Source organism: Anolis sagrei, chromosome 1, assembly GCF_037176765.1.
Source record: "Anolis sagrei isolate rAnoSag1 chromosome 1, rAnoSag1.mat, whole genome shotgun sequence".
NCBI lineage: Eukaryota > Metazoa > Chordata > Lepidosauria > Squamata > Dactyloidae > Anolis > Anolis sagrei.
In genome coordinates, this window is record NC_090021.1 from 276,866,404 (window position 1) to 276,894,355 (window position 27,952).

A 27,952-nucleotide genomic window follows, 5' to 3' on the forward strand; every position below is an offset into this window, starting at 1 on the left:
CACCTCTGAGGATGCCTGCCATAGATGCAGGTGAAACATCAGGAGAGAATACTTCTAGAACATGGCCATATAGCCCAAAAAATCTACAACAACCCAGTGATTCTAGCCATGAAAGCCTTCGACAATACAATTTCACTTGTCCAAATATTGTTATTGTTTTCTGCTTAACTGTTTTTATTTGCTAGATATTGTATTGTTGCATTGTGTTGGGCTTCGGCCTATTGTGAGCCGCATCGAATCCTGCGGGAGATGCTAGCGGGGTACAAATAAAGTAATAATAATAATAATAATAATAATAATAATAATAATAATAATAAATAGCCAAAGAGGAAAATACCATAAGAAAGTTAATCAGTGCAGGCAAAAATAGTAAATTAATATTTCCAATTATTCTTACTAAATAAGGTATGTATGTATGTTCTCCAACAGGCAATCTTTTTGAGTAACTTGGACACTCATATTTTTATGTTAAAAGATAAAATGTAGAATTAATTCCTACCTTTTCTTTTTCTTTCCTGACTACCTCCCCTCAAAGAAAACCCCACATAATTTGCATCTTTAGAAGCAACCATGAGGACAGTAATCTGTTCAGCAATTTAATGCATCCTTGGTCTGAACTAATGTTTTCTATGTCACAGCAGTTCAGTTAATGGATGTATTTGTCTTTGACTTGCTCTTCATGAGAATTAAAAACTGAAAAATAAAGAAGGAAATTAAGCTCTGCCTCTGTGTTGCACACCTATATTTTTTTAAGGGAATGACTTTTACCAATTGGATTTCCAGAGCTCCTTTTGAAGCAAGCATAATGGTGCCAATTAGTTTCCATTTTAGTGCTCCCAGCTAAAGCAACCAGGAAAGAGACTATCAGTATATTACTATGCAAATGTTTAGACGATGAATTAATGCAGTATCCAAGGTCTCATAGGAGCTGCTCACACAGATAGGATAGCATATCAAACTGCAGCTCTTGTCCAATAGCTAACTCACAGCTTTATATGCCTCGTCAAATTATATAGATTTGCAGGCTAAACATCATTGTTGAAAGAATCATCGAATCACAGAATTGGAAGAGACCTCATGGGCCAACCAGCCCAGCCTTGGGAAAAGCAGGAAAATCTCATTCAACAGATGGCTATCCAGGCTCTGTTTAAAAGCCTTCAAAGATGGAGTTTCCACCATACTCCAGGGCAGAGTTCCACTGCTGAACAGCTTTCACAGTTTGGAAGTTGTTCCTAATGTTCAGGTTCCTGTAGTTTGAAGCCATTGTTTATTAATTATGTAATATGTTAGGTTGTTAACTGTTTTTACACTGTGGCATTGAATTTTTGCTGTTCTTATTTGTTGTGAACCACTGTGAGTCGCCTTCGGGCTGAGAACAGTGGTATATAAGTAAAGTAAAGTAAATAAATAAATAAATTGTTCAGCATCCTAGTCTCCAGGGCAGCAGAAAACAAGCTTGCTCCCTCCTCCCTATGACTTCCCCTCACATATTTATATATGGCCATTGTGTCTCCTCTCAGTCTTCTCTTCTGCAGGCTAAACATGCCCAGCTCTTCAAGCCACTTCTCATAGGGCTTGTTCTCCAGACTCTTGATCATTTTAGTTGCCTGCCTTTGGACACATTCCAGCTTGTCAACATTTCCCTTAAATTGTGGTGCCCAGAATTGGAGACAGTATTCCAGGTGTGGTCTGACCAAGGCAGAATAGAGGGGTAGCATGACTTCCCTGTATCAAGATGCTATACTCCTATTTATGTGATAGTGGGTGGCTTCCACATCCCTTGGAAAGTGAACATGCTCTGAGTTTAAATCTTCATGTTGGAGGATCTATACAAACTGCTAAACCTATTTTGAGGTGACAAGATTTGGCACCTTGACCAGCAGCTTCTTTAAAATTTATTTATTTAATTGATATCCCGTCTTTCTCTCAAAGAGAGATCCAAGATGTCTAAAACCCAGAGCAAATTCACCCCATCACTGCACTGACATGAAAACCAAAAGTTATCATTGTCAAGTAGCCCAGAGTTTTTCTTTCACTACTATGATCCATGCCTTAGTGGGAGTTGTAGCATACTGGAGCTTTAAGACCTTCTCCTGGTCCCACTACTTTCATAGGCAAGTCTGGTGGGAACAAAGGAGGAAGTTTTCTTGGTGGCTTTGAAATTTCATCCTTATGGAGGTCCAGACATCTCCACCCTACCTGAAGGTGAGAAAAAAACTTTTCTATTCCAACAGGGTTTTAGGTACTTTTAATTGTATTCTGCTACACTTATTTTTATGTTAGTATATTTGTCTTAATTATGTGGCTAGCTTAAGTGTCTTTTAACAAACTTTTCTGTGTTTTTATTTTATTTTTCCATGCATTTTATCAGCATTTGTTTTAGTATTGCTAAGTTTCAATTTTGAGGAGAAGGTAGAATTTGAATGGAATAGCCATAATAACAATAATAAATCTATTGTGCACCCTACCAATTCCTGCTACAAGATCACACAGAACAAATATAAGAAATACCATGATAAATTGGGTGCAATTGTACTTTGGCATTTATGCAAAGAATAAGATTTGCCAGCTGAATTGATGGGTCTGAAAAGGTTGTCAAAAGTATTGAAGCAAAAATGTTAAGATTCAAATTGGCAAAGATTTAGAACATAAACTGTCAGACATAACAGGGGAGCTTGGATTATAGATAGGGAAGGAAATTATTATGAAAATTTCAAAACCTATCCAAGGCTTTTGAGAAGAGAAAATAATTGTGTTTTCAGTATTGATAGGTTCTCTAGGAGCAATTTCAAATGGACTGACAAAACATCTGAATGAAATTGCTATAGGTAGTGTAATAACAATAAACAATTTGCATTACTTGAAATGTACCATGTTATTCAATGATTCATTCTAGGTTCTTAACTAGAATGCAAATAACTGATGATCTAAACCTTCAGTCAGTAATGCCTGGTTGACTGTGAAATCGAGGAGGAGGAGGAGGAATATATATTATTATATAGAAACTTAGAATTCAGATTGTGCAGCTATAACATCATACCCTTCAACCTTTCACATATGAAAACAGCAACATCAGATGAATTGGCAGGAGGAAGAACACAAATTTGAGGAGAGGCCACAGCCGGTTGCTCTTGCAAGAACACCTTGGGAAGGGCAAGATTCTGCTCCTTCTTCTTTTCCCCTCCCTGCATACTTAACTGACTGCAAACTATATTTGTATTTCATATCACTTTGCACCAATTAAATTTAACTGAGGATGAAGCAAAGGAGGACAGGAGAAACTGGATTATTTTCAGAGAAAACAGTGAGATAACACAGGATTAATTGTACTGTCCTTGCCAAACTGGGGCGGCTGGATGACTGTCTAGTCCAGAGATGCATAACTACCAGTAACTATAGAATGGATTAGATCCCTTCAGGACCTTGGAAAGCAATGACCTGATCTGACCTGAGTTCTGTCCTAATTTTTTTTGTTTTGTTTTACTTTGAAACAATAACTCAAAACACATACTAGGCTGAGTTTGGCTGGTGGGGGGGGGGGGTGCAGTTTTGCCATGGAACTGCATTAGACTTGGGATAAGCCTTTTGCAAACTAGAAAATAAATCAGAAATCAATTCTGATAGACCAGATCTTCAACTTCTGGTCAATTATCACAATGGGCAGAGTCTGAAAGCTGTACTCTAAAAATAACTTGTGGCATGAGAGCTCACAAGGCAGAGAAGGGTAAATAATATGTTATAAAACTATAGATTTCAGAATTTTGTAACATTAGGCCATGACAGGTAATGTGGTGGCAAACTGCTATAATTCTGTGGTGTGAATACTATCTTTGACAGGGCAGAGCAGAGTTCAACCCACTCATTCCTACCTGCCATGGTCCTGGGTTTTGGTATGCAATTGCAACCTCAGGGTTGCTAAATATATAACAAAAACCATGCAAGTTAATAAATATCATGTCAAATATTTGACCTTAAGTTTAACTATTAATAACTTGTTATTTATCTCAGTTTCCTTCCCTTTGGTCACTTGTTTTCCTTGGGGGCATAATAGCATGTAGGAACCTGCCTTATACTGAAACCATTGGTCTCATTATTTTTAACTCAGACTTGCAGCACCTCTTCAAGCCTTCAGATTCAATCCTAGCTCTATTTGGAGATCCTTCATCTGAATACTAGTTAGCCCACCACTACTTAGTTTCCAAAATTGAAGACTGGGAGTGTTCGGGGTGTTCTTGCAATGGCTTTAAATTGTTAAGTACCTTTGGGTAGATATCTATTCTTTTATTCTATGTAGACTGTATATAATGTAGATGGCACAATGGGCACAATGCCTGGATGATTCTAGGAGTTGTAAAATGATAAAATATTTTTTCCAGCAAACAGCAAGTGAATAAATAGAGTTAGACACTCACTAATGATGCTGGTTCCAAGAACAGGATTATTGTCATGTTCCTCTTGGTTTTAGGTTTATTTCCTGGCCACGTTTGGAAGGGACATATTGAATCTTGTTGCAACAAGATCGTTTTCGTTTTTTTAATGTCTGGAATAATTTCTACTTTCATTTCAACTTGCTTTTCAAAAATAATATATAAATTAGTAAAAAAAATTAAAACAAATTCTATCCCAGGTGCTAAGGCCTAAAAAAGTGAAAAAATGATCATGCAACTAAATTAGGAATTATTATGTATCAATGAACCACTCAACACCTTGCTCAGCTAATGTATAAAGTATTCTTTTAGGAAGAAATATTTAGGGGCAACAGAAATAGTAGAAGAATTGTGCTTGATCGTGTGAATGGATCTAATTCAAGTTTTGGGGATGTTGAAACAGCTCTTTCTCTCCTCAGCACTGAAACCAGTTTACTGACCGACAGTCGATCAGCATTCCTACCACCTTAGTTACATGTGAAGTTGATGCCACATAGCAATCTGCTTTCTGGGGTTTCTCAGCATCTCCTCCCAGTGACTCCTCTCTGTTCCAGTGGCATGCAGGCCAAGACTGCACTTGCCCAGTAAGTGGTTTTGCCCATCACCATCCTGACTTAACATCTCCAGCTCCACACTAGAGGCACAGAGCAGATCATGGGGCACCTCAAACATAATCATCTCATTCCATACTGGGTTAATCTTGTGTTTTGCACGCTTTGTCTGCTTCTTCTTCAGTTTCAGGGCCTGGTGCTTCAGTGTTACTTTAACAGATATATCTGCAGGAAAAAGGATGAAACTACGTTATTTGAGGGTTGGCCTTCATTGATCCACATTCTCAGACATTTTCTCCTGGCCTTCTAAAAGAAAGGTGCAGGTGGGCAAAAGTACTCCTCTCACCATACTACTTCTTCACACAAAGAAATTAAGAGTTTCTCTCTCTCTCCTTCTGCCATTCTGCTAACTGAAAAGGGGCACTCACACTCTCTAAGATATGTAAGGACAACACTGATAAGTTTATTCTAAGATGTTCTAAGCCTCAACAAAATGCTTTTTGTCTTTCCTCCCAAAAAATGATTCAATTCCAGTTACTTCTAGTTTTGTAAATAAGGCTCATAAAGTCACAGCAATTACTAGTACATATCAGTAATTGCTGATGGCCAGGCTAAAAGGTGTTGGGGTGGGGGGTCATTTCCATAAAGGAAAAAGCATTTAAAATAGTTTTTCCCTACCAACTAACTCATCTGCCTATAAATCCTTTATGAGGTCTACAAAGTTGTGCAGAAATGGTTAATGTCCAACAAAAGGTTAATCATGTTGCTTCACACAGGAGCGGTGGAGAAACATGAATGACAGTTCCATCATATCTGCTATCAGTTGAGTATCCCTTCTTCCTTATTTGAAACACTTGAGACCAGAAGTATTTCAAATTTTGCAATATTTCCAATAATGACATATCTTGGAGATAGACTCAAGTCTAAACAAGAAGTTTATTTATCCAAAAATCACGTCTCTTTTTACAAACCAACTCAGACACTGCAGACAGCGGAGGAGGCCCTACTCTCAGTCCCACCCTCATCTCAAGTATGGCTGGTGGGAATGAGAGAGAGGACCTTCTCCATGATCACCCCGCACCTCTGGAACTCCCCCCACCCTATAGAGATTAAAAAGGGACCCCTCCCTTTTCTCCTTTAAAAAACAATTAAAAACTCATATTTGCTCGCTAGCATATGGAGAGGAGGAGGATTAGGTGGCTATATACAGCTAATATACCTCTGACTGGAAATTGATTTTATACTCTGGCTCTGTTGGCCCGATTGGCCTTGTTGGTATCACTGGCAAGGTTCATGTTTTTATGTTGATATAATTTAAGTTAAATTTAATTTAATTTTAGCTTGTAATGTTATAATGTTATAATTTGGTCATATATTTTGGTATATCTGGGTTTATTGTGGTATATGTTGGTTTATTTTGAGTTCTGATAGGTTTATTACTGTATTTGTATTTATTGTTGTTTCAGGCATTGAATGTTTGCCTTTTTGTTGTTTGAATCCACCCTGAGTCCCCTTGGGTAGATAGGGTGGAATATAAGTAAAGTTATTATTATTATTATTATTATTATTATTATTATTATTAACTGCATCAATTGCTCTGCCTTTTGAGAGACCCTAATATCTCATTGTTTTGTGATTTATGTTGCATATGAAACATGAGGCTGAAGATACTAAGGATCTCACAAACTGAGGATATCATGGACTTGATTTTTAAAAAATACAGTACAGTATACTACTGTATGGGAGCTCTCTGGGGAGCCTGTCTTTTATCTGCTTCTGCCTTACAAAAAAACAAGCAGGAATGCTACATTCACTGCTGCAATTACTGAAATGGGTGGCTGGTGGCAAAACTTTCAAATTTTGGGGCCATTTCAGATTTTGGATTTTTGGATAAGGAATACTCAACCTTTATAGCTTTGATCACTTCTTATCTTCCATAATGTACATGTACAATATTTGCGGTATGACTCTAGTAATACAATTTACTGGTGTGCTGAGCCCAGAGTGCTCTCGTGACTGAGTGATCTTATAATCAATGTGCCAGTATAGAGTGGTCAAGTGTGTATGGCTATATGGATGGATTGATAGGTGGATGGACAGATTAGATAGATAGATAGATAGATAGATAGATAGATAGGCATGTAGATAATAGACAGATATAAAGAATTGTATAGATACCATCAAACAGCATCTGTAAAAGCAACTGTATGTAATTAGCTGTGTATTAGTATTTCCTAACTACCCATAGCTGCCGAGCTCCAGACCCTGTGATGCCTCTGACTCATCTAATGACTTCTCAGGTAAAGGAACATTATGGCTCACAGCTCAGGAGAGAATGCCTCTAGAACATGGCTACATAGCCTGAAAAAAACCTACAACAACCCAGCTCATATACTTTCATAGGCTGTAATTAAATGTCAATACTGTAATAGGATTTAAGTGACACATTCATTTCCTTTTGGTTACATTCCCTTAAGATGCCCATATTTCTCACTCACCTTTCCCAAGAAGCTCTTTCAGCTGTTTAGAATGGAGATTCTTGGCCTTTATGAGTACCACAAGCAGGCGGTTTGCTGCTGGCAGGTAACTGATGGAAAGGAGAACTTCTCCATAACCTGCATCTGGCTCCTGTAATCCAATAACACAAACAGAAAAGTAATTACCACATGTCTTCTACTATTGTCCATGTGGAGGAGACAAGTGGCTAATTACAGAGTGAGATAAAAGAAAATTGAAAGGACTGTTTGTGCGTCTGCCTTCAAATCACTTGTCGATTTATGGTGACCCCATGAAATCCATGGGGTTAAGGCATAATAAATCCCCATGGCTTTGGACTTTATCACATGGAGATGGAAACTATCACAGTAGTGTGATACCCATTGCCAATCTGCTACTTCCCCTGTGATCAGGGGCTACTGACTGGCAGACTTAATGTTTAAAAGGTTACTTTGGTTTTAATTTTGTTTTATTTTTATCTATCAACTGGAGCTATCAGTGTGTAAAAGGGTGCCTCAAAAAGAGGACTGGCCCTAGTTTTTTAAATCTTATGAAACCCACTGGTGACCTTGAGCAATTTACACTCTCTCAGCCTCAGAGGGAAACAATGACAAACCTTGCCATGAAAATCCTGTGATAGGTTTACCATAGGTTGGAAATGATTTGATGGCACACAGCAACAGCAACCAGAGCTGAACTGGTTTAAATGCCCTGAAAAGATTGAATCCCATCTAATCTTGGAAGAAGGTTCAGATCTTGTTAGTATTTGGATGAAGAGCGGCAAAAGAAAATGAGATACTGTAGACTATATGTCACAGAAAGCCTTTGCCTGAGATAACTATGTTAACATACGGGATCTCCATAAACCAACAGGAAATCTGAAGGCATGTACACACACATCCCAGAACTGAGCTAATGGACTTCACTTGAACTGGCATTCCAGTCTCCTATCCATGTCTCTGTGTTTTAGCAACCTAATTTGAGGAGAAGGTTATTGCCTGTTGTTAAGAAATACCCCCTAGTAGCTTATTATGTACCACAACAGCAATAGCTCAACAACCGATGTCAGAAATCTCAGGAAATTTACTGTAAATTATGCAGAGAATTATTTTGGTTATATATCTCTACTTAATCTTGGAAGTTTTTTTAAAAAACAACTTCAATGCTTTTTGTTTTAGGTTGGAAGTTTCCATGGAAGCAATTTATTTTAAAAAACTGAATTGACTTTGCAGACTTTTGGCCATTCTTGTGTATTCTGCACACCCACACTCATTTCATTTCCTTTTTGTCATATTTTCTGAATTTCCTCAATAATCTCTCAAAGCAGAGCAAAAGTATGGGCTGATGGTAACATGGCTGCTGCTACTATTTGTACTAATGGAAAGAGGGTGCAATGTTCATTTATGTTTTTGAAAGAGCAGAAAGAAGCAGAAAAGCGCTAGAGGCAATAGAGTAACCATCTAGTTAAGGTTGGCGTTAAGGGCCTGAAGAGAAGGGCATGAATAACCCCCAGAGGTCAAAGAGCCAGTGTCCTTCACCAAAAGGGATTTCTTCCCTGCACAGTATCCTGGCCATATGGCATTTGAGGAGCCTCCAACTCATGGCTGCCAGAAACTCCAGAACTGGATTGATTTAATTTCATGGCACAGTCTTTTTACAGCCCAAAGAGTTGAAGCAGTTTTTGACTCGCTGACTATAATACAAAACAAAATTGACTTTTTAGTGATCTTTTACAATTATCAGAGAGAAACAGAATGAGCAGTTCCAGTCTGACAGAGTTTCCACTCCTGATTACACAAAAGGAAAATATATTAAAGGTTATCTCTGAGAATATTTAACCTCTAAAAGACGCGGCCGGCAGAGGGGAGTCGTCTAGAATGAACACATTACAGCCTTTTGTCAGCAGATCAAAAAGACATTTAAAAATTGCTACCTACATCCAAGTCTATCTCCTTGTCAATTTTAAATAATAGTATAAAGAGAGATCAATGGGTCTCCAAAAAACCCACACTATTTAGGTCTCTCAGTCAGCTTTTACCTTGTGAAAAACAACCGATACACTTACAGAAAGTTAACTTGCTTTCATGGAGAGCCAACTTTATCAGTCTTTTTAACATTTGGCCTGCCTACTGTCCTCAGCATGCTAAACAAAATGAAGCTTTTAAAAATATCCCTTGCAAACTTTCCAAGCCGTGTCTTTTGCACAGAGGACATTAGACCCCTCATGCTTGCTCCCAGACAAGAGTGTTCTGGTTTGGTCTTGGCACTGTTCAAGGACTTGGCATTGAGTAAGAACTTCGATCAGCTTTTCATTATGGTCATCACACCTGTTCCAGTTACAAAAGATAATAATTTGCATTACTCCCACCATTGTTTTCTGCCAAGGAGACTCTAGAACAGGCATGGGCAAACTAGGCCCCTGGGCCGAATGTAGCCCCTTAGGTGCTTATCTCCAGCTTTGTCCTGGGCACCAGCCATGTGACATAACCCTGGTCCCAGCCCTCCCAATCACATGTGGCTGTACAGACCTCTCCAGAGAACTCTGCACAGCTGTGTATCTAGCACTTCTCTTCACAGTATGACATGGCGGGTCACCGTGTCCTCCCATGAATAGGAGCATCCTGCAGGACATGTGGCTGTGTGGGGCTTGAGAGCCTTGCATAGCTGTGTGTCAAGCCCTCCTCTTCATGGGAGTTGAGATTTGCGTCAGGGTGGAGAATCTAGAGCAGGGGTCCTCAAACTTTTGAAATAGAGAGCCATTTCATGCTCCCTCAAACTGTTGGGGAGCCAGACTATAGTTTGAAAAAAAAAATGAACAAATTCCTATGCACACTGCACCTATATTATTTGTAGTGCAAAAAAAAGAAAACCCATGAAAGAACAATACAATATTTAAAATGAAGAACAATTTTAACCAACATAAACTTGCCAGTATTTCAATGGGAAGCATGGGCTTGCTTTTGGCTGATGAGATAGTCAAGTTAATTAGGATTGTTGTTGTGTGCTTTCATGTCATTTCAAACTTTGGGTAACCTGTGTAAGTGACCTTGGAGGGTCGTATCTGGCCTGTGGGACTTAGTCTGGGGATCCCTCAACTAGAGATTCTGTGAAAGAACATAATATTTAAATGCACAAATAATCATATCCTCAAAAGTTAAACTCGCAAATGTGGAGCTGTTCAACAGTAGAATTCTTCCTTAGAGGGTGGTTGATGCTTCATCTTTGGAAGTCTTTAAACAGTGGTTGGATGGGCATTTTTCAGGAGTGCTTTAATTGTTTATCCCTCTATGTTGGACTAGATGACCCTTTGGGGTTTTTTTCCAGCTCCATGATTCTACCTATAGAGTTTTTTAATGAAAGCTAAAACAAACAAAAACAATGGCAATAGATGTTAAAGAGTAATTTCAATAATTTCCTGTTAATAAATTATCTTTTAATTTAAACACAAAAGTCTTAACAACAAAATTTAATCTAAATATTTTGAAAAGAAAATAGATCATGCAATATTGTGACCTGCTATCCATATTCAGAAAGCTATAAATATTTCAGAGCAATTTTCATTTCAGTTGCTGGAAGGTGTTATGGGAACACTTATGTTTCCTTCACAGAGGTAGCAGGTGCTCTCTCCTTTGAATGTTAGCTGCCAGGCAACCTTTATTTGCTTGGAATCACTCCTGCTTCACACAGCTTTACAAAGCCTAGCAACCCTAGAGAAACTCAAAATGGAAAATCAGTGTCAAGGTTTTTCATGTCTTTAGTGAGAGCTCTCAACACTGGTGACACATCTTCCCCAAGCCTGTATACAAATTGCGTTTGCAACTCCTCTAGGCATCATTTTGAAAATCTTTTGTTGTTTCAGGAGAAGAAAGAGTCTTCCTTGACTGATTTACTGCATATGTGTATGCGGCCATTTTTTTGGACTAGAACAGTAGTCCCCAGATGTTTTGGCCTTCGACACCCCGAAATCCTAACAGCTGGTAAACTGGCTGGGATTTCTGGACGTTGTAGGCCAATACACCAGGCCCATAGCCAGGATTTTGATTGGGGGGGGGGCTGAGTTTGATTCGGGGGGGGGGAGGATCTACCCTAGCAAACCTTTTGTATCGTTATCCCCAATACCCCATGCATATGGGATAAATTGAGCATGGTGAACAGATCATGATATGAATAAACATAACCATTTAAATAATGTACTAGTAAGGCCTTCTCGTGGAGTAACCTGAAAATTTCGGGGGGGGGGGGAAGGGGGCTGAAGCCCCTCAAGTCCCCGTCCCCCCCGGCGACATGCCTGCACCTGGGGACCCACAGGTTGAGAACCACTGGACTAGAACCTCTCTCTATATATTGTTGAATGAAGCAAGAGCAGGCTATAAGAAAAGGACTCATCCAGTAAAAAATCCCATTGAAGTACAGATTGTCTGCATATTATGCAAAGGATCTGTTATGGTACTCTTCACACAATTTGATTTTCACATAAACTGGTATCTTATTGTTCTTATCTGAAATGTCATGAGCTTTCATCATGCGCAGTACACAGAATTGCTCTGGAGAATGTAGTGATGTCTAGAGAAGCGCTCTTTGTATGTTTCCAGTGAGATTATATGGTTAATTAGGAGTCCCCATGGTACAATGGGTTAAACCCCTGTGCCAGCAGGACTGCTGACCAAAAGGTTGGCACTTCCAATAGAACTTCAGACAGAAGTTTACCACGGATCAACTAGAGATTAACAACCTCATCATTCACCTAAATCAGCATCCTACAATGCTTCCACCCTATCTTGGGGATGTAGCCCCATGCTGGTTATTACATGATATTGTGTGACTTCCAGTGGAGGCTCCACCTCCAGCTGGGGTGGAATCATTGTTGGATGCTTCCCCCACAACACGAGAGGCTTCCTATGATGTGCTGGCCCTAATGGAGCCAGTACGGACAGAGGCGGCCCTAAGAAATTTTCAACGGTAAGCAAACAGTATCCCCCCCCCCCCAACCAATCACTGATATATATTTTCTGTTTGTCGTGGGAGTTCTCTGTGCTATATTTGGTTCAATTCCATCACTGGTGGAGTTCAGAATGCTCTTGGATTGTAGGTGAACTATACATCCCAGTAACTACAACTCGCATATGGCAAGGTCTATTTTTCCCCAAGAGTGCCTCAAGAGCGCCCCTGGGCAAAATCAACTATACTGCAAATGCTTACTTTGCGTAATGAGTTGAGCCGCCCCTGAGTACGGATCATCTGCAGAATGGCAACACTTCCCACATGTGATAGGGAAAGTATCGCTGAGAGGGAGCTGTGTGTGGGGCGACAGATTCACCCTGCTGTTCCTCTCTTTTTTGCCATGAAGCCAGGCAAAGCAGGATGCTTCTCCTGGTCTTTGTGATGAAGCCCCTAGAGAGAACACTTCTCTAGCCATTACTAGATCCTCAAGAACTATTCTATGGGATTCAAAATATTTCACATATGAATCATATTGTATTTGAATGATAATGAGCTTGCTTAATAATTTGTCCTACTTTATTATTTAAATGTGGTGGAATTGAAAATGCCTGCTGGCATGTGAGATGTTTGCTTTCCTTGCCATTTACCAGAACTAAAAGAGCCATTTCAAATAAACTATAGCCACCACAAATTACTGGTGTGAGAAATGAATATTTAGAACTTACAAAGGGATGTGCTACTTACAAAGAGCTGTGCTACCCACTACATAGCAAGTACAGGCAGTCCTCAAGTTACAAACGAGGTTTGTTCTTAAATGTTTGTTTTAAGTTGGAACAGGCATGTTTTTAAAGTGTAACCCCAGTCTCTCTCTATATATAATATCTCCAAAGGGGTGTACATGCATGTGTGTATGTGTATGTTTGTATGTATGTGTGTGTATATATATATATGCAAAGTTTGAATAGCGTAGGGAAGGGTTAACACACCTGTGGTGTTTGTTTTGCTATCTGTGCCTCTGTTTAGAAAATTTCACCTCACTTTCTGCCCCTGTGATAATTAAATTTTGAAAGATTTTGCCTTATTGTGGAAACAAGGATTAGTGAGAAAGCCTCAAAGGAGACACCCTTTCTCCATAATAACTCAGGAGTGAATTTCCCTTTCTAGGGGTAGATTTCTCTCGCTTCCTTTTGTCTCATCCCCATTCTTAACTAGGAGGCATTTGGAAATTGGATGTTTGTAACTCAGGGACTGCTCTATAAATATAGAGAAAAGGACATAATAAATCAGAATAAAAGTGGAACAGGTAAAGAAGAGAGACAGGATCTTAAGAGCTCACATGGACAGTGGAGTGGAAGAAGCAGCGGAAGAAAGTTAATAGGTGATTGTAATTTCATGGTTTTATTGTTTTCAGTTCTATGTATTGTTTATTTTATATGCGGCAGTTAAGAGTGCTTGTAAGCCACCCCGAGTCCTTTCAGAGAGATAGTGGTGGGGTACAAATAAAGATTATTATTATTATTATTATTATTATTTTACTGACACAAAGACACAGTATGTCACAGCAAACGAGATATATATGCTGGATTTCGTATCACAAAATCACACGTCGAACACTTCCCAAGCATCTAGGACTGTGTGATGTATTTGCGAATGATGCACGTAGGTTATTATTATTATTATTATTATTATTATTATTATTAAGGAAGTTGTTTCAATATTTTGAGCTAGATTGGCAAAATGCCTCCAATTGCTCATGTCTAAATTAAGTGATTAGTCAGGAAGGCAGCAGGAAGATAAATTTACTACCCACTGTAAAACATGCTGCAGCTTTTCATCAGTGCTAACTTGCGGAGGCTATTGCCAATTACATCAGATTAATTGCAAGGTTGAGCCGAAGTATTTTGGTAGTGAACTAGAAAATCCAAACAACCCCCCCCCCCAATTAATTGGGCTGGAACATAACCAAGCAAGATGTTCCCCCGCTTGCACCTCACATAAGTTCTCATTTGTTTCAGCTTGTAAAAAATAGGTGGTAGTGCTTGTTTAAAGCTGGGCCATGGCATGCCCTACCATTAAGCAAATTGAGGTGGATGTTTCAGGTGCCAATTGCTGGGAGAAGCCAAAGAATGGTGGTAAAATGTTTCATTTCAGAATTGTGCATACCACATACCATCCATGTTCCTTACAACCTGATCTATATCCCACAAGTGCAAAGGAAGACACTGTTCTTCCTTGTATACAGGGATACAATGTCACTGTCATAGAATGTGTGTCTGTTTATATACAAGTATGTGATCGTGTCCATTGCCTCAGGCTGCAAACCATTATGGACCAGCTCTGGCTTGAGAAATTACACAGAATATGCCCCTTGGGTCTGAGCTGTCTGTCTTGTCTTCCATGCTGCTGCCTCAACATCTGCTTGCAGAGCCTGCTGCTCTCTCTCTTCACAATCTGGATCCTTGTGTAATCTTGCCTAAACAAATCAATGTGCATATCCTATGAGCTATCTTTATGATGGCCTTGCTTCAAATGCATATTGTGGGGTGGTATTATACCATCATTTTATTTTATATAAGCCAAGAGGAAGGAATGCAAAAGTAACCTTCGACTGTTGTGATGCATGCTGTTTTTATGAAATGGGAAGCATTGTTCTGAACCAGCATGAATGCAATTGATGCCCTTAACCAGGTTAGCTGTGAGCTCATTCTAGGATTCTGTGTGAGAATGATAAAGGAGACAGAGCTGTCATTTTTTACAGCCGTGCTGTTGTTGCAAGGACATCTGAGGATTTCATGAAATCCTAACAAGCTTATTTTCAGAAATTCACTGACAAAACCCATGCCTCTTCCTCTCTCTGATCATCTCCCACTTGCTCTTTCCTACTTCTAGCTCTTGATTAATGATTCAACATTTCTGTTTCGGCTGGCTGTGTAATGGTTGCCTCTCTCTCTCAGGTCCCCAATGACGCAAACCTGGCTTTCTATGTATATCTTCCATGGCAGAAACTGGGGCACAACCCACAGAGCCTGTTAACCTGCTCCGTTCTGGTTTGCAGGAGAATTGCGGTCTCATTGAAGTGTGTGTGGGTGGCTGTGAAGAGGGTCAAGTGTAGAAGAAACTTTACCATCAGCATCACAATATAATTGGCTATTATCTCCTGTATTAATTTTGCACAGGCAGTTTCTTGGCATTTGTGTTATTCTGTGTTCTTAGAGACCATCTGTTAAATTGACAGAGGCCATCTGTTTCAGGGGTGCAATTAGCCACCCGTTATCTCTCCCCTAGGATGAGGAGCAACTGACCTAGGACAACTTGGCAAGTGGCGACCCATGTCTTGGCAATTCCAAAATTATTTTTTCCAGGCTGGAAAGGTGCCCTCAGACTATCAAAACTCCTACTCTTGGCTTCCTGGTTATTTTGAAGAAATAAATAGAGCTGCTTATTTATTTTATACATTGTCTTTATATAATGTGTCAGTCAGACAGCTCATTGGATGCTGTTCAGCCACTTATAGCTCTCAACCTCACTTATCTCATTGGAGCATGTTTATTTACTTATCTAATCATAGAATCTTATAGTTTGAAGGGACCATTAATGGCTATTTAGTCCAACCTCCTGTCATGTCAGAACATACAATTCCTGAAAGATGTCAATCTCACCTCTGTTTAAAGACTCCAAAGAAGGAAAGCTGTAGGAATATCTTAAGTCTACCAATGTAATTTGATGGTATGCTGGGACTGGAAGTGAGGTAACCGAATGATTTTTGGTCATATCTGTAGCTTCACATAACCATGGTTTGGACAACAATGCATCCTTCATAGATGCAGGGTTTTTATTGTATATAAAAATTCAATAGCTTTAATAATCTATTTCTAGCATTCTAAATTATTTTTTTATTTTGAATCAAGTCTTGTAACTTCATTTTCTCTAGAAACTTGGTTTGTCATGATAGGTCAACATCTTTAAATGTTGACAACGGAGAGAAGTGCTTGTGGGAAATTCTGCTTCAGATTCCAGGTGCTATATGCACCATTTGCTGCCCTGTCTCAAGTAGTAAAATGTAGCCAATGCCATCTATGAATTAACTCCCACACACCTAGTGACTGTCTCTAAATGGGCTGCTTAGACATGAAATGGCAAGCTATATGGCCTTCAGCATTTTGTAAATAAAAAGTAAGACACATGTGGTCAAAAGAGAGTGGACAGGCAACAAAGCAAAAAATGTTCATGCAGAAAAACACATAAAACACATAAAACTAGTATTGTTAATACGTGTTTTTAAAAAATCTATGGAATTTATATACTGAGTTTAGGAAGGACAAGACTCCACCCACTCCCTCCTTCTCTCTGAGTCAACTGAGTGCAAATTAGTTCAGAACTTTGAACTCAGTTTTCAGCATTTGAAGTAAACCAAGGAGGAAGAGGAGAGAGAAACCTGGGCATTTTAACAGCAGTTGGGAAAGTGGGATGACAAGAATTAATGGATATTTCCCTTGGTATCAGTTGGAGGGTATACAAATTGAGGCAAGCTCACACTTTTGTCAATGAAGCCTAAATGAAATGCCATGTTACCTTGTCAAAGGCTTTCATCTTCTCAGACTGTACTGGTCCATATGGCTCACCCACACTAGCCAGGCTTGGCTTAACTTCCCCAATGATGATATGCCGAGAGAACTTGTCACAGTTTCTCAAGGTGAGGGTCAGGGTCCCCTCTGGCAGCTCCTCTTCTTTGACTGGAAACAGCAGAGCATCCTCCCAGGCCACATGGAGCTGTTTCTTCTTCAGTATCGTCTGAGCTTCTGTAGTGCCAGACTTGCTCACCAAAGTGCCTAGGATGTAGCAATCGCAGCCAGTGTTCTGGTCTCCTAGTGTGGCTTCATATAGAACTATAGGGTCATAAAAGAAAGGGGCTCAGATTGCACTTAAATCCAGCAGAAGCATATGTTCTTGTTTCTAACTTATGGCAACTCTTAAGGCTTCTTACACAGATTTGTTGGCTCAGTAGATATTCAAACCCTGATCCCCAGGATCCAACACTCAAATCACTATGCCACACGTGTACCCATGCATATACTCTTCCATTTCTTCATTCAACAACTCTGTGTAAATATTACAACAAGATATTTAAATTTGTTTTTATACTAAGCATAGTGGGAAATTCTGGGAAGAAAGGTTCCCAATAATGTGATTCTAATGGCTTGAGTGGAAGAAAGAGGGAACTAGACACATCTTGGTGAGACAAAAACAAAGGGGTAAGACTTTTACCATGACTGATCTCCTCCTTGGACTACATCAGGCCTAATTTATTTGAAGCATTGTTCTTCTAGCTTGGTTCCTTCAATTCCATGAACAACTTGGAACTCTCACATATGTGGTACTCTTATCTTTGTATTGAATGTATTGCTTTATAGTTGTGCAAATTGTTTTAGGATTTGGGCAGATGGGAATAAAAGCAACACCGTGCAATTAGCAGTATTCATATATATGTTTTATGGTAGTTTGGAAACTTCATTGCTAATGAGAGAGCCAATATAGTCCAGGGAACTGTGTTAAGTTTGAATCTTGAAAATTGGGGCACAGAATTAAAATCCCCAAGTGAGTTTTGACTGTGATGTAAGAATCACAATTCATCATGATTATTGGATCAGGAATAAGTTACATGCCCATGCACTTTCTCTACATTCTCCCATTACATCTGAAAAAGGAAATTAAGAATTTTAAACCTAAAACCGATTTGTTAAACTGATTTTAATGTTCGTATATTTTAAATTGTATACTAATGCTTTTATGTCAAGATGCTTTGAATCCTCTTTGGGGCAATAAAGCAAGGAGTTAATACTACTACTACTACTACTAATAATAATAATAATAATAATAACAACAACATGCAAAAATACTGTGGGACTTTTGAATCCAGACTGACAAAGATTTGGAACACAATACACCAGACATCACGATTGTGGAAAAGAAAAAAGTCTGGATTATTGATGTCGCCATACCAGGTGACAGTCGCATTGAGGAAAAACAACAGGAAAAACTCAGCCGCTATCAAGACCTCAAAATTGAACTGGAAAGGCTCTGGCATAAACCACTACAGGTGGTCCCAGTGGTCACTGGAGCACTGGGTACCATGCCAAAAGATCTCAGCCCACATTTGGAAATAATAAACATCGACAAAATCACGATCTGTCAACTGCAAAAAGCCACCTTACTTGGATCTGCTTGTGATTTTGTGATACGAAATCCAGCATATAGATCTCGTTTGCTGTGACATATTGTGCTTTTGTGTCAATAATAATAATAATAATAATAATAATGATATCTTGGTTAATAAGGAAACATCAACTTATGTTTCCGAACTGATGGTTCACTGAAAAAAAAAGTGCCATAAGCAGCCAAAAAGGTTTTCTTAAGGCTGGGCATGCAAGGCAAAAAGAGAAGAGTCATAAGGGAAGTCTATTCCCAGTCAAGTAATTTATGATCCTTACTTTCAAGCAAAGTGACACACAATGCATTTTTCTGTCGGTTGTAGCCTAGAGAATAGTGAAGTTCTGGCATTTGGTTGCAGCAGGCGGCCTTCTCAGGACTCAGGCGCTCGGTGACACACACATCCTTCATTCCACCTGAAATATGCACAAATGAGTTAGTAAAATATGTCAGCCATTCAACACAATTTCTGACTACATTATAATTATTTTTTTCTTTTTGGGTATCATTACACGATACTTTCTTGATGTTTGGCCTTTAAAACAGATATCTCTACCTTTGCCATTGGCTCAGTCTTTGCCTTCCAGAGCGTGGAAAGTTACTTTAAAAAAGTAATTGTTTATGTTTATCTTTTCAAGGAAGAACCCTCTGACTGGCAACACACTCTATGGAAAAGACAGTGGGATTGCTACCTTTCTGACACCATGGATCATGAGATCTTGCAGGACCATTTCCATCAAGTGCACAAGGCAGTGCACAAACTGGCACCTGATCCAGGTGATATTCGCCCTTCTCCATATAGTGCGGTTACATCCCTATATCTAACAATACATTTATACCATAAAATAAATGGTGTTACTCCTTATTAATCAAAGAATCATAGACTCAGAGAGTTGGAAGAGACCTCGTGGACCATCCAGTCCAACCTCCTGCCAAGATGCAGAAAAATTGCATTTAAAGCATCCCTGGCAGATGGCCATCAAGCCTCTGTTTAAAAACCTCCAAAGAAGGAGCCTCCACCACAATCCAAGGCAAAGAGTTCAATTGCTGAACAGCTCTCACAGTTAGGAAGTTCTTCCTCATGTTCAGGTGGAATCTCCTTTCCTGTAGTTTGAAGGCATTGTTCCGTATCCTAGTCTCCAAGGCAGCAGAAAACAAGCCTGCTCCCTCCTCCTTATGACTTATCCTCGTATATTTATACATGGTCATCATATTTCCTTTTAGCTTTCTCTTCTGCAGGCTAAACATGCCCAGCTCTTTAAGTTGCTCTTCATAGAGCTTGTTTTCCAGACCCTTGATCATTTTAGTCGTCTTCCACTTTGTCAACATCTCCCTTCAACTGCAGTGCCCAGAATTAGACACAGGATTCCAGGTGTGGTCTGACCAAGGCAGAAAAGAGGGGTAGCATGACTTCTATTTATGCAGCCCAAAATCCCTTTTGCTTTTTAAGCTGCCGTGTCACATTGTTGGCTCATGTTTAACTTGTTGTCCACGTGGACTCCAAGACCTTTTTTTACATGTACTGCTGTCAAGCCAGGCATCCCCCATTCTGTATCTCTGTATTACAATGCAAGAACAGGATAAAATGGTTTTAACTTTGTTATTATGATGAAAAGAATTAAATGCAAGTAACTAGTTCTTTGTAGTAAGTCACTTCTATACTCTGATTGGAATTTAGATGTCTGCCTTTGATTTATCCAATACTTTTATTTAATTAGCTATTTATTTACACTAGTTTTATACTGTATGTTAATCATAAATCCTTTAGAATGCATCAAATAAAAGTTTAACGATGCAAAGTGTTTATTTTACTATTTTAGTTATTAGTTTTTAAATTAATAATGTTTAGGCTGTGCTGTAGTGTTACATCTGCAATTCAAATTTAAACTTTTTTTGATGGAGAATTTCAGGAAAGCTTTGGCAGTTGTTTAGCCTCTTCTGGGACCATTTCTTGTGGCTCTATTTCCCCAGAGATTCCTGAAGAAATGACATTTTATTTGTGCAACCATCAGTTTTTTTAAAAAGATATTTTTATTATATTATACACACAGATCAGTAAACCAAATTCCAAGTGTTACACATATAAAACCTAAATAATTCAACAAATATTAAAGATATTATACTAATTTACACTGGTGTATATTACCTTATCTCCACCTTCCTCTCCCTCCCTCCCTCCCACCCTCCCTCTTCAACCACAGTGTATTTCTAGCTAATCTTGCAGATCCAGCCACTGGTAGAGTCTTTGTGTTTTTTCTTTGATGTGATCGTTGGCTCCTCCATTTTTCACCCAGTTGAAGTAGACCTTCCATCTGTTTGTAATGATCTTTTCTTTGTCCATTCTTGGTGTTTGCTTGGTCATAATTCCCATAATGTCTAACAGCACTTGGTCGTACATATAATCATTCCAATTAGTTAACGCCCATTTCGATTTGTCTTTCCATCCTCTGGCAATCACTGCATGGGCTGCTCTTATTGTTACCTTAAATGACTCCTGGCAATTAATTATTATACTCGGATGATCCAACACTCCCCAAAGTAGCAAATCATTATTAATTTGAATTCTTATCTGGAATATCTCCTGAATTTTTACTTGTATGATTTGCCAGATTTTTTTTATTTCAGAACACTCCCACCACATGTGTGAATAAGTACCTTTTTCTTTATTACAATGCCAACACTTCGAATTCTTTCCTTTTAACATATAAGCCAATTGTTCAGGAGTTCTATACCATCTTAATATCATCTTTTTTTCTAATTCATTATATTTTTCTATTTTTATTTTATTCATGTTCCTAATTATTTCCTCTATTTCTCTTGTCTGTAATGATTTAACTCCAATCCATTTATTACTTATTGCTCTAATCATAAACTCTTTATCTTCTACCATTAAATTATATATTTTTGCCACTGTTCCTTTACTTGTCTTTTCTCTTGCATTTAGCAATTTATCTACCTTTAGTTCTTCAGTGGGTTTTGCACCCTCTTTTTTTACTTTTTCCCAAATCCCTCTTAATTTTAACCAATTTTCTTTCCCCCCATTTTCCAAAACTTCTGGCCAATTAATTATCTCTCCATCTTGTTTCCACATATCTTGTACCCTCCTTAATCCTTAATGCACATTTGAGATTAAATCATTCTCATTTGATTGTCTACTACTCATACGTCTGCTTTTGAAATGAGACTGGCTTTTGGAGACCTGGTTTATTTAACCTGCTACCATGTTGTTTCTTTCCTCTAAATTTTCTATTTTCATCATGAATTGTGTAGTATGGGGCTCTGTAATATTAGCCTAAATAGCTATATGCATCATTCTTCTTGTGCTCACAGAACTAGTTTTATGGCCTACATTTTTTTCTTACCACTAGATATATTTGATAGTCCTCTGTGATCTAACAAATCCTGTGTTGCTATCCGGTGTACTTCTGCCCTCAGGTTTATACTACTGGACTCATTATGGCATGATCAAAACAGGTCCAGAGTCGAGAACTTAACATACAGACACACATAATTTAAAGTGCCAAAGATCTATGAACACTAATAGAAGCTATGAATCCCAAGGGAAGTTCGTGGATACTTCTCTCCAGAGGATTTCTAGAGGCATCTGGAGAACTTCAACATCCTTCCCCTTTCTATAGTATTCCCAGGACTATGGCTTGTATTAGCTAACAGTCATACTTTTAAGAGTTTAGGATCATTTCCCTATTTGACTTCCTTGAATACACACCTTTGTTCTTTAGAATTCAGAATCCTAATAGATGAAGAAAATTTTTATTGGGACTATTGTTCCATGGAAATAAATACATGGTTGACATTCTGTATTGCACTGATTGATTCCTAATGTAGATGTACACATCCATGTCTGCTCCATATTCAGTAATTATGTGTAGTCACAGCCCATCTTAAGAGCCAGGAACCATACTGCATGAAAAAGCTCTGGATAGACTGTAGGGAAGATTATGTTTACAGACTCATATGACCAGTAAGAGAGGCTGTGATAGTCAGAAACAGGACCCTGGTCACAATTCCTCATTACAGTCCCATTGGCTGGTAAATGGGAATGACAATGTCATTTTCATCTATAGGTAGCTGAACTAAGCTCCTTTGCCTAGCTCTTATGGTGTGCTGGGGTGGAGGGGTGAGGGGACAAGAGATGTTACTTACTATCATACTTTTAACTTGCAGGTGTGAACAATGGAATTTAAAGCACATTTTGGGCTTTTATTTATTGATTTCAATATAAATTAACTTTTTCTTGGAACAGGCAATTTCCAGTCAACTGAGCAGTTAACACCTCCTATACATTTTAGGCTCTTGTTCCCACCTGAAAACCAAACTTAATATTTTCTTGGGCCTTCCAGAAAGGCTTACTATTTTTTATTGTTTAATCATGTAGGCAGTAGTAACTGAAGTAGTGGCACTTTGCCCTTAAGAAAAAAGTCAGTGTCAAGTGATTTTTCAGGTTGCAATAAATTTCACTATAAACCATCTATAAATTTCAATAAGTGAGCTGGAAAATCTTCTAGAAGACTGAATGATTGATACTGTCCCTAAAACAAATTGTGCTGTTAAAATGATAGCTATGAAGATGGAAAAATCAATGGAACCATTGGGATGATATATATCTCCAGATGTGAACAATTACACACAGATTTTGCTCGATGATATGATAATCTGGACTCAATGTTTTTCAAATCCTTGATGGTCACACTCTGTACTGGAACATCAAATTTATATTGTGTGAAACCCCTGAATGTAATTGTGGGGTTTTAACTAACTTGCCAATTATAATGCTGCATCCCATATTATTATTCTGGACACCATACTCAGAGAAAGCAACATGGTTGTTAATTCAAACAAACAATGGTACAAGACTTGGCAAGGTGCCTACCATTTTGAGGAATAGTAAATAACTCTTCATTGACTTGTATGTTCACCCGTTTTTCATCCAGACTTTCAGATTTTCCCTTGCTTGGCTCTTTTGTTGTCTTTGAGGTGTAGTCTCCATAGTTAACAATTTCTGATGAAGTCACAACAGGCTTTGGACCATAGATATTGGGAAACTTTAGGATTGTCCTTGGCTGTACAGGTTCTGCTGTCTTCTCAAGGTTGAACTGAAACAACACAGCATCAGTCATTCTTACTATGTTAAACTAGAGAGATAACCTACCAAGGACACAATCCACTAGTTTGTTTCCTAGTTCATGACTGTTTTTTTCCCCTGATGAGATCATTTTGTCCCTTCTGCCTTTCTGTTACAAGATGCTTTTTACTACTACATACTACCCAACATTTCACTAATGAACACTAGGACACAGGTTGCTGAGCAACAACAGAATATGGGGGAAATGGCAAAAAATATTAAGGAAAAACATGCAAGCCAGAAGAGGCTAAAGCCGTTTGCTTTCACCTGAAGGTATTAGGAAGAGCAAGACTCCAACTTCTCCTTGGAATAAATATATTTTGTGCAAAGAGGGGAAAGCAGGAATAAGAAAAAGAAGCCAAGACCTTTTTAAAGCAGGTGAAAAATAGGAGGGCAGAGAATTAATCCAAACTGTCCCTACAAAATCAGGACACTAGGGACCTCATTACATTGATGCCAAGAAGCATCTTCTCCCCACTTCTCTGTGCTGCTGGCACACTGCTGGCACTGAGTCCCTGTCCCCCCCATCCCCCCCGAGCCCGTCATATGACACAGGACTACTTCAAGTAGGGCTCCATGATGGCAGTGTGCTGGCAGCATAGAGAAACGGAGCCAGTACATCCGACTCCTCATACCCTAAAGACAGATGAGCAAAGAGGAAGAGGGAACAGACAGGGAAATGTTGTGGAAGGGAAATGATGGACACTGAGGGCAGGTAACAGAGATGAAATGAAATGAAAATGAAATGAAACTTTATTTACAGCCTGTCCTATCACCCCAAAGAGCAGCTCACAACAAAATACACAGCAGCAAACATGCAATGCCAACAATAATATATAAATGAAAAACAACAGCTCCCTCCAGTGCCCCATGATTTCCCCTGCTTTACCCCTGCCCATCTGACAAGGTCCCAGGAGTATATGTGCCAATTGCTTCACTGTTCCATCCTACCTCTGTTTCATTTCAGCTATGCAAGAAACAGGGACTGATGATATACAGTAAAATAACAGGAAAGACGACATTAAAATGACAGGAAAAACTCCCTCTAGGATTTACTCCTTCCTATATTCCAAATGCAAATGTTCAAACTTCCTCAGAAATAAGGACAGATTTAATTATATCTTACACACTAAAATCCTCATTAACTCTTTTAAAAACAGATTACAAGAAATTGAGATAATCTTGAAATATACTCATTTTGACACATGCCTAAATGGTGACACTTTTCCCTGATTGACTTGGTCTGTACACATTTGTAAAGCTTGTTATAGGACATCAAAATCTCCTGAAAGCTGGTGCTAGTTTCCAGTAGACATAGGGGCAAGATTTGACTGGCAATTGGAGTCAATGACTTTTTACAAACACTTCAAACTTGAAACGGGGAAACAGGTTTGTGCATTTCCCCCTCACTTCCTTGCTACACATTCTACATTTCAAAGTTTCTATTAAATCACCCCTGAATTCTCATTTAAAATAATAATTCAAGTACCTCTTACATTTTCCTGCTGACTGTTAAAGGATCTATTGATAGTTGCTAATTGCTTATTTTGATAAAATGGTAATGGGGAATTATAGCTGTGTTGGGGCACAGGAAAGGGTAATCCTGGACAAAACCTCTTCAGTTGCAAATGAGATCATTTATTTATTTATTTACTTTATTTGTATATCGCTCTTCTCAGCCATTAGGCGACTCAGAGCGGTTTACAACAATTTAGGTATACACAATACAAAATCATTAAGCATTTAAAAGCAATAGCACCACAAATCATTAAACATCAATATCAATACATCACTACATCAGTATAACAAATCCATCAGGTCTCATCAATGAAATCAGAATCCAAACTCATTATCCAATATTCCGTGTTCCGATAGTCAGTCAATCAATCACACTGCTTAGTCGAATGCCTGTTCAAACAGCCAGGTCTTTACTTTCCTCCGGAATGTCAGCAGGGAGGGGGTCGATCTAATATCTGCAGGAAGGGCGTTCCACAGCCGAGGGGCCACCACTGAGAAGGCCCTGTCTCTCATCCCCGCCAGGCGTGCTTGTGAAGCCAGCGGGATCGAGAGCAGGGCCTCCCCAGACGATCTTAATGTTCTAACTGGTTCATAGGAGGAGACACGTTCGGACAGGTAGGTCGAGCCAGAACCGTTTAGGGCTTTAAAGGCTAAAGCCAGCACTTTGAATTGTGCCCGGTAGCAAATTGGCAGCCAGCGGAGCTGGCGCAGCAGTGGAGTGGTGTGCTCCCTGAGTGCCGCTCCTGTTAACATCCTGGCTGCCGATCGTTGGACCATTTGAAGCTTCCGAGCAGTCTTCAGAGGCAACCCCACGTAGAGAGCGTTGCAGTAGTCTAAACGGGATGTGACTAGAGCATGGACTACCATGGCCAAGTCAGGCTTCCCAAGGTAAGGGCGCAGCTGGCGCACTAATTTTAACTGTGCGAATGCTCCCCTGGTCACCGATGAAACCTGGGGTTCCAGGCTCAGCAATGAGTCCAAGATCACACCCAAGCTGCAAACCTGCGTCTTCAGGGGGAGTGTGACCCCATCCAACACAGGCTGTAACCCTATACCCTGTTCGGCCTTGCGACTGACCAGGAGTACCTCTGTTTTGTCTGGATTCAATTTCAATTTGTTCACCCTCATCCAGACCGTCACAGCGGCCAAGCACCGGTTCAGGACCTGAACAGCCTCCTTAGTAGTAGGTGGAAAGTAGTGACAGAGTTGGACATCATCTGCGTACAGATGACATCGTACCCTGAAACTCCGGATGATCTCTCCCAGCGGCTTCATGTAGATGTTAAACAACATGGGAGACAATATTGAACCCTGAGGAACTCTACAAGACAATGGTTGTGGGGTTGAACAGGTGTCTCCCAATAACACCTTCTGAGATTGACCTTCTAGGAAGGACTGGAGCCACTGCAGAACAGTGCCTTCAAGGCCCATTCCCGCGAGGCGCCCCAGAAGGATACCGTGGTCGACGGTGTCGAAGGCTGCTGAGAGGTCCAGCAGAACTAGCAGGGACACACTCCCCTGGTCTAGCTCCCGGAGAAGATCATCAACTAAGGCGACCAAGACTGTTTCAGTTCCATGTCCCAGCCTAAAGCCAGACTGTGCCAAATCCAGAAAATCCGTGTCGTCCAAGAATACCTGAAGTTGTGAAACCACCACACGTTCCAGGACTTTGCCCAAAAAGGGGAGATTGGAAACTGGCCGATAGTTGACGAATTGAGTGGTGTCCAGTGATGGTTTTTTCAACAGCGGTTTTATTATAGCTGTTGGGGTTCAACCTGAGTTTGAACTTGAACCTGAGGAAGAAACTGCTGTAGGTTTGGAAAATGCCAATGTTCCTGAAATTAGTGAGGAAGGAACTTCTGTAGATTTGGAAAATGAAAGTACCAGTGTTCATGAGAATGTTTCAGAGGGAAGCCTTGACCTTTCCCTCCCTTCTGCACCTGTTAACTGTAATGACAACAGAAGGGGCCAAATTTGGGAAGACAGAAGTAAATCACTCAGTTTGCGTCGATCCTCCCGAATTCAAGAATTAAAAACATTGGCTTCAAAGAAGAAGGGCGGTTCACGGAACCAATTCTTGAGCTTTAATTGCCTTACGCCGGGCTGACTGTCTCAGTTCAGGCATCGTTTCAGAATTGATGAAGACCTTGGCAGTTCTCCCGGTTCCCTGGCCATAGTTTGGGAAGATTTCTAGGATATCAAGTACGGTTAGTGAATTGCTAACAGGTTCCAGTATTTCACAGTGAGGCTTCTGGTTTTGCTTTGTCCATTTAAATTCATGTTTGCTGATTTTGCTGTGGCTTTTGACTTGCATTTTTCCTTTATTTTGTAACCATTTTTCTTCAATAAAAAAGGATTGTTTTTCACAGTCAAGTGTGGTGGATAGTTATCTTAGGGCCTCGTTCCCTGCTCTGGATTGCAACAATAGCTTGTTTTAAGCTCGCTGGAATGTTCCCTTCCCAAAGGGAGGCATTAACCATCACCTTTACCCACTCGGCCAATCCCCCTCTGGCTTCCTTCAAAAGCCAGGATGGGCAGGAGTCTAGGATGCATGTGGTAGGCCTCATTCCTCCAAGTATCTTGTCCACATCCTCGGGTTTCACCAATTGAAACGAATCCATCAAAGTCAGACAAGCAGACGCTCCAGTTACATCCACAGAGACTGCCAT

General features: G+C 39.6%; 1 protein-coding gene across 1 annotated transcript in view; it reads right to left on the minus strand.

Moving 5' to 3' along the window:
- Positions 1-4,018: 4,018 nt before the first annotated feature.
- Positions 4,019-27,952, minus strand: part of SYT13 (synaptotagmin 13) — a 38,966-nt gene continuing 15,032 nt past the window's right edge. The window contains exons 2-6 of the mRNA XM_060764180.2: positions 23,514-23,736; positions 18,904-19,038; positions 16,988-17,301; positions 7,477-7,606; positions 4,019-5,203 (exon numbers count right to left, since the gene is read on the minus strand). Coding sequence (XP_060620163.2) covers positions 4,899-5,203; positions 7,477-7,606; positions 16,988-17,301; positions 18,904-19,038; positions 23,514-23,736 — 1,107 coding nt within the window. The 3' untranslated portion in view covers positions 4,019-4,898. The remainder of the gene's footprint in view (positions 5,204-7,476; positions 7,607-16,987; positions 17,302-18,903; positions 19,039-23,513; positions 23,737-27,952) is intronic.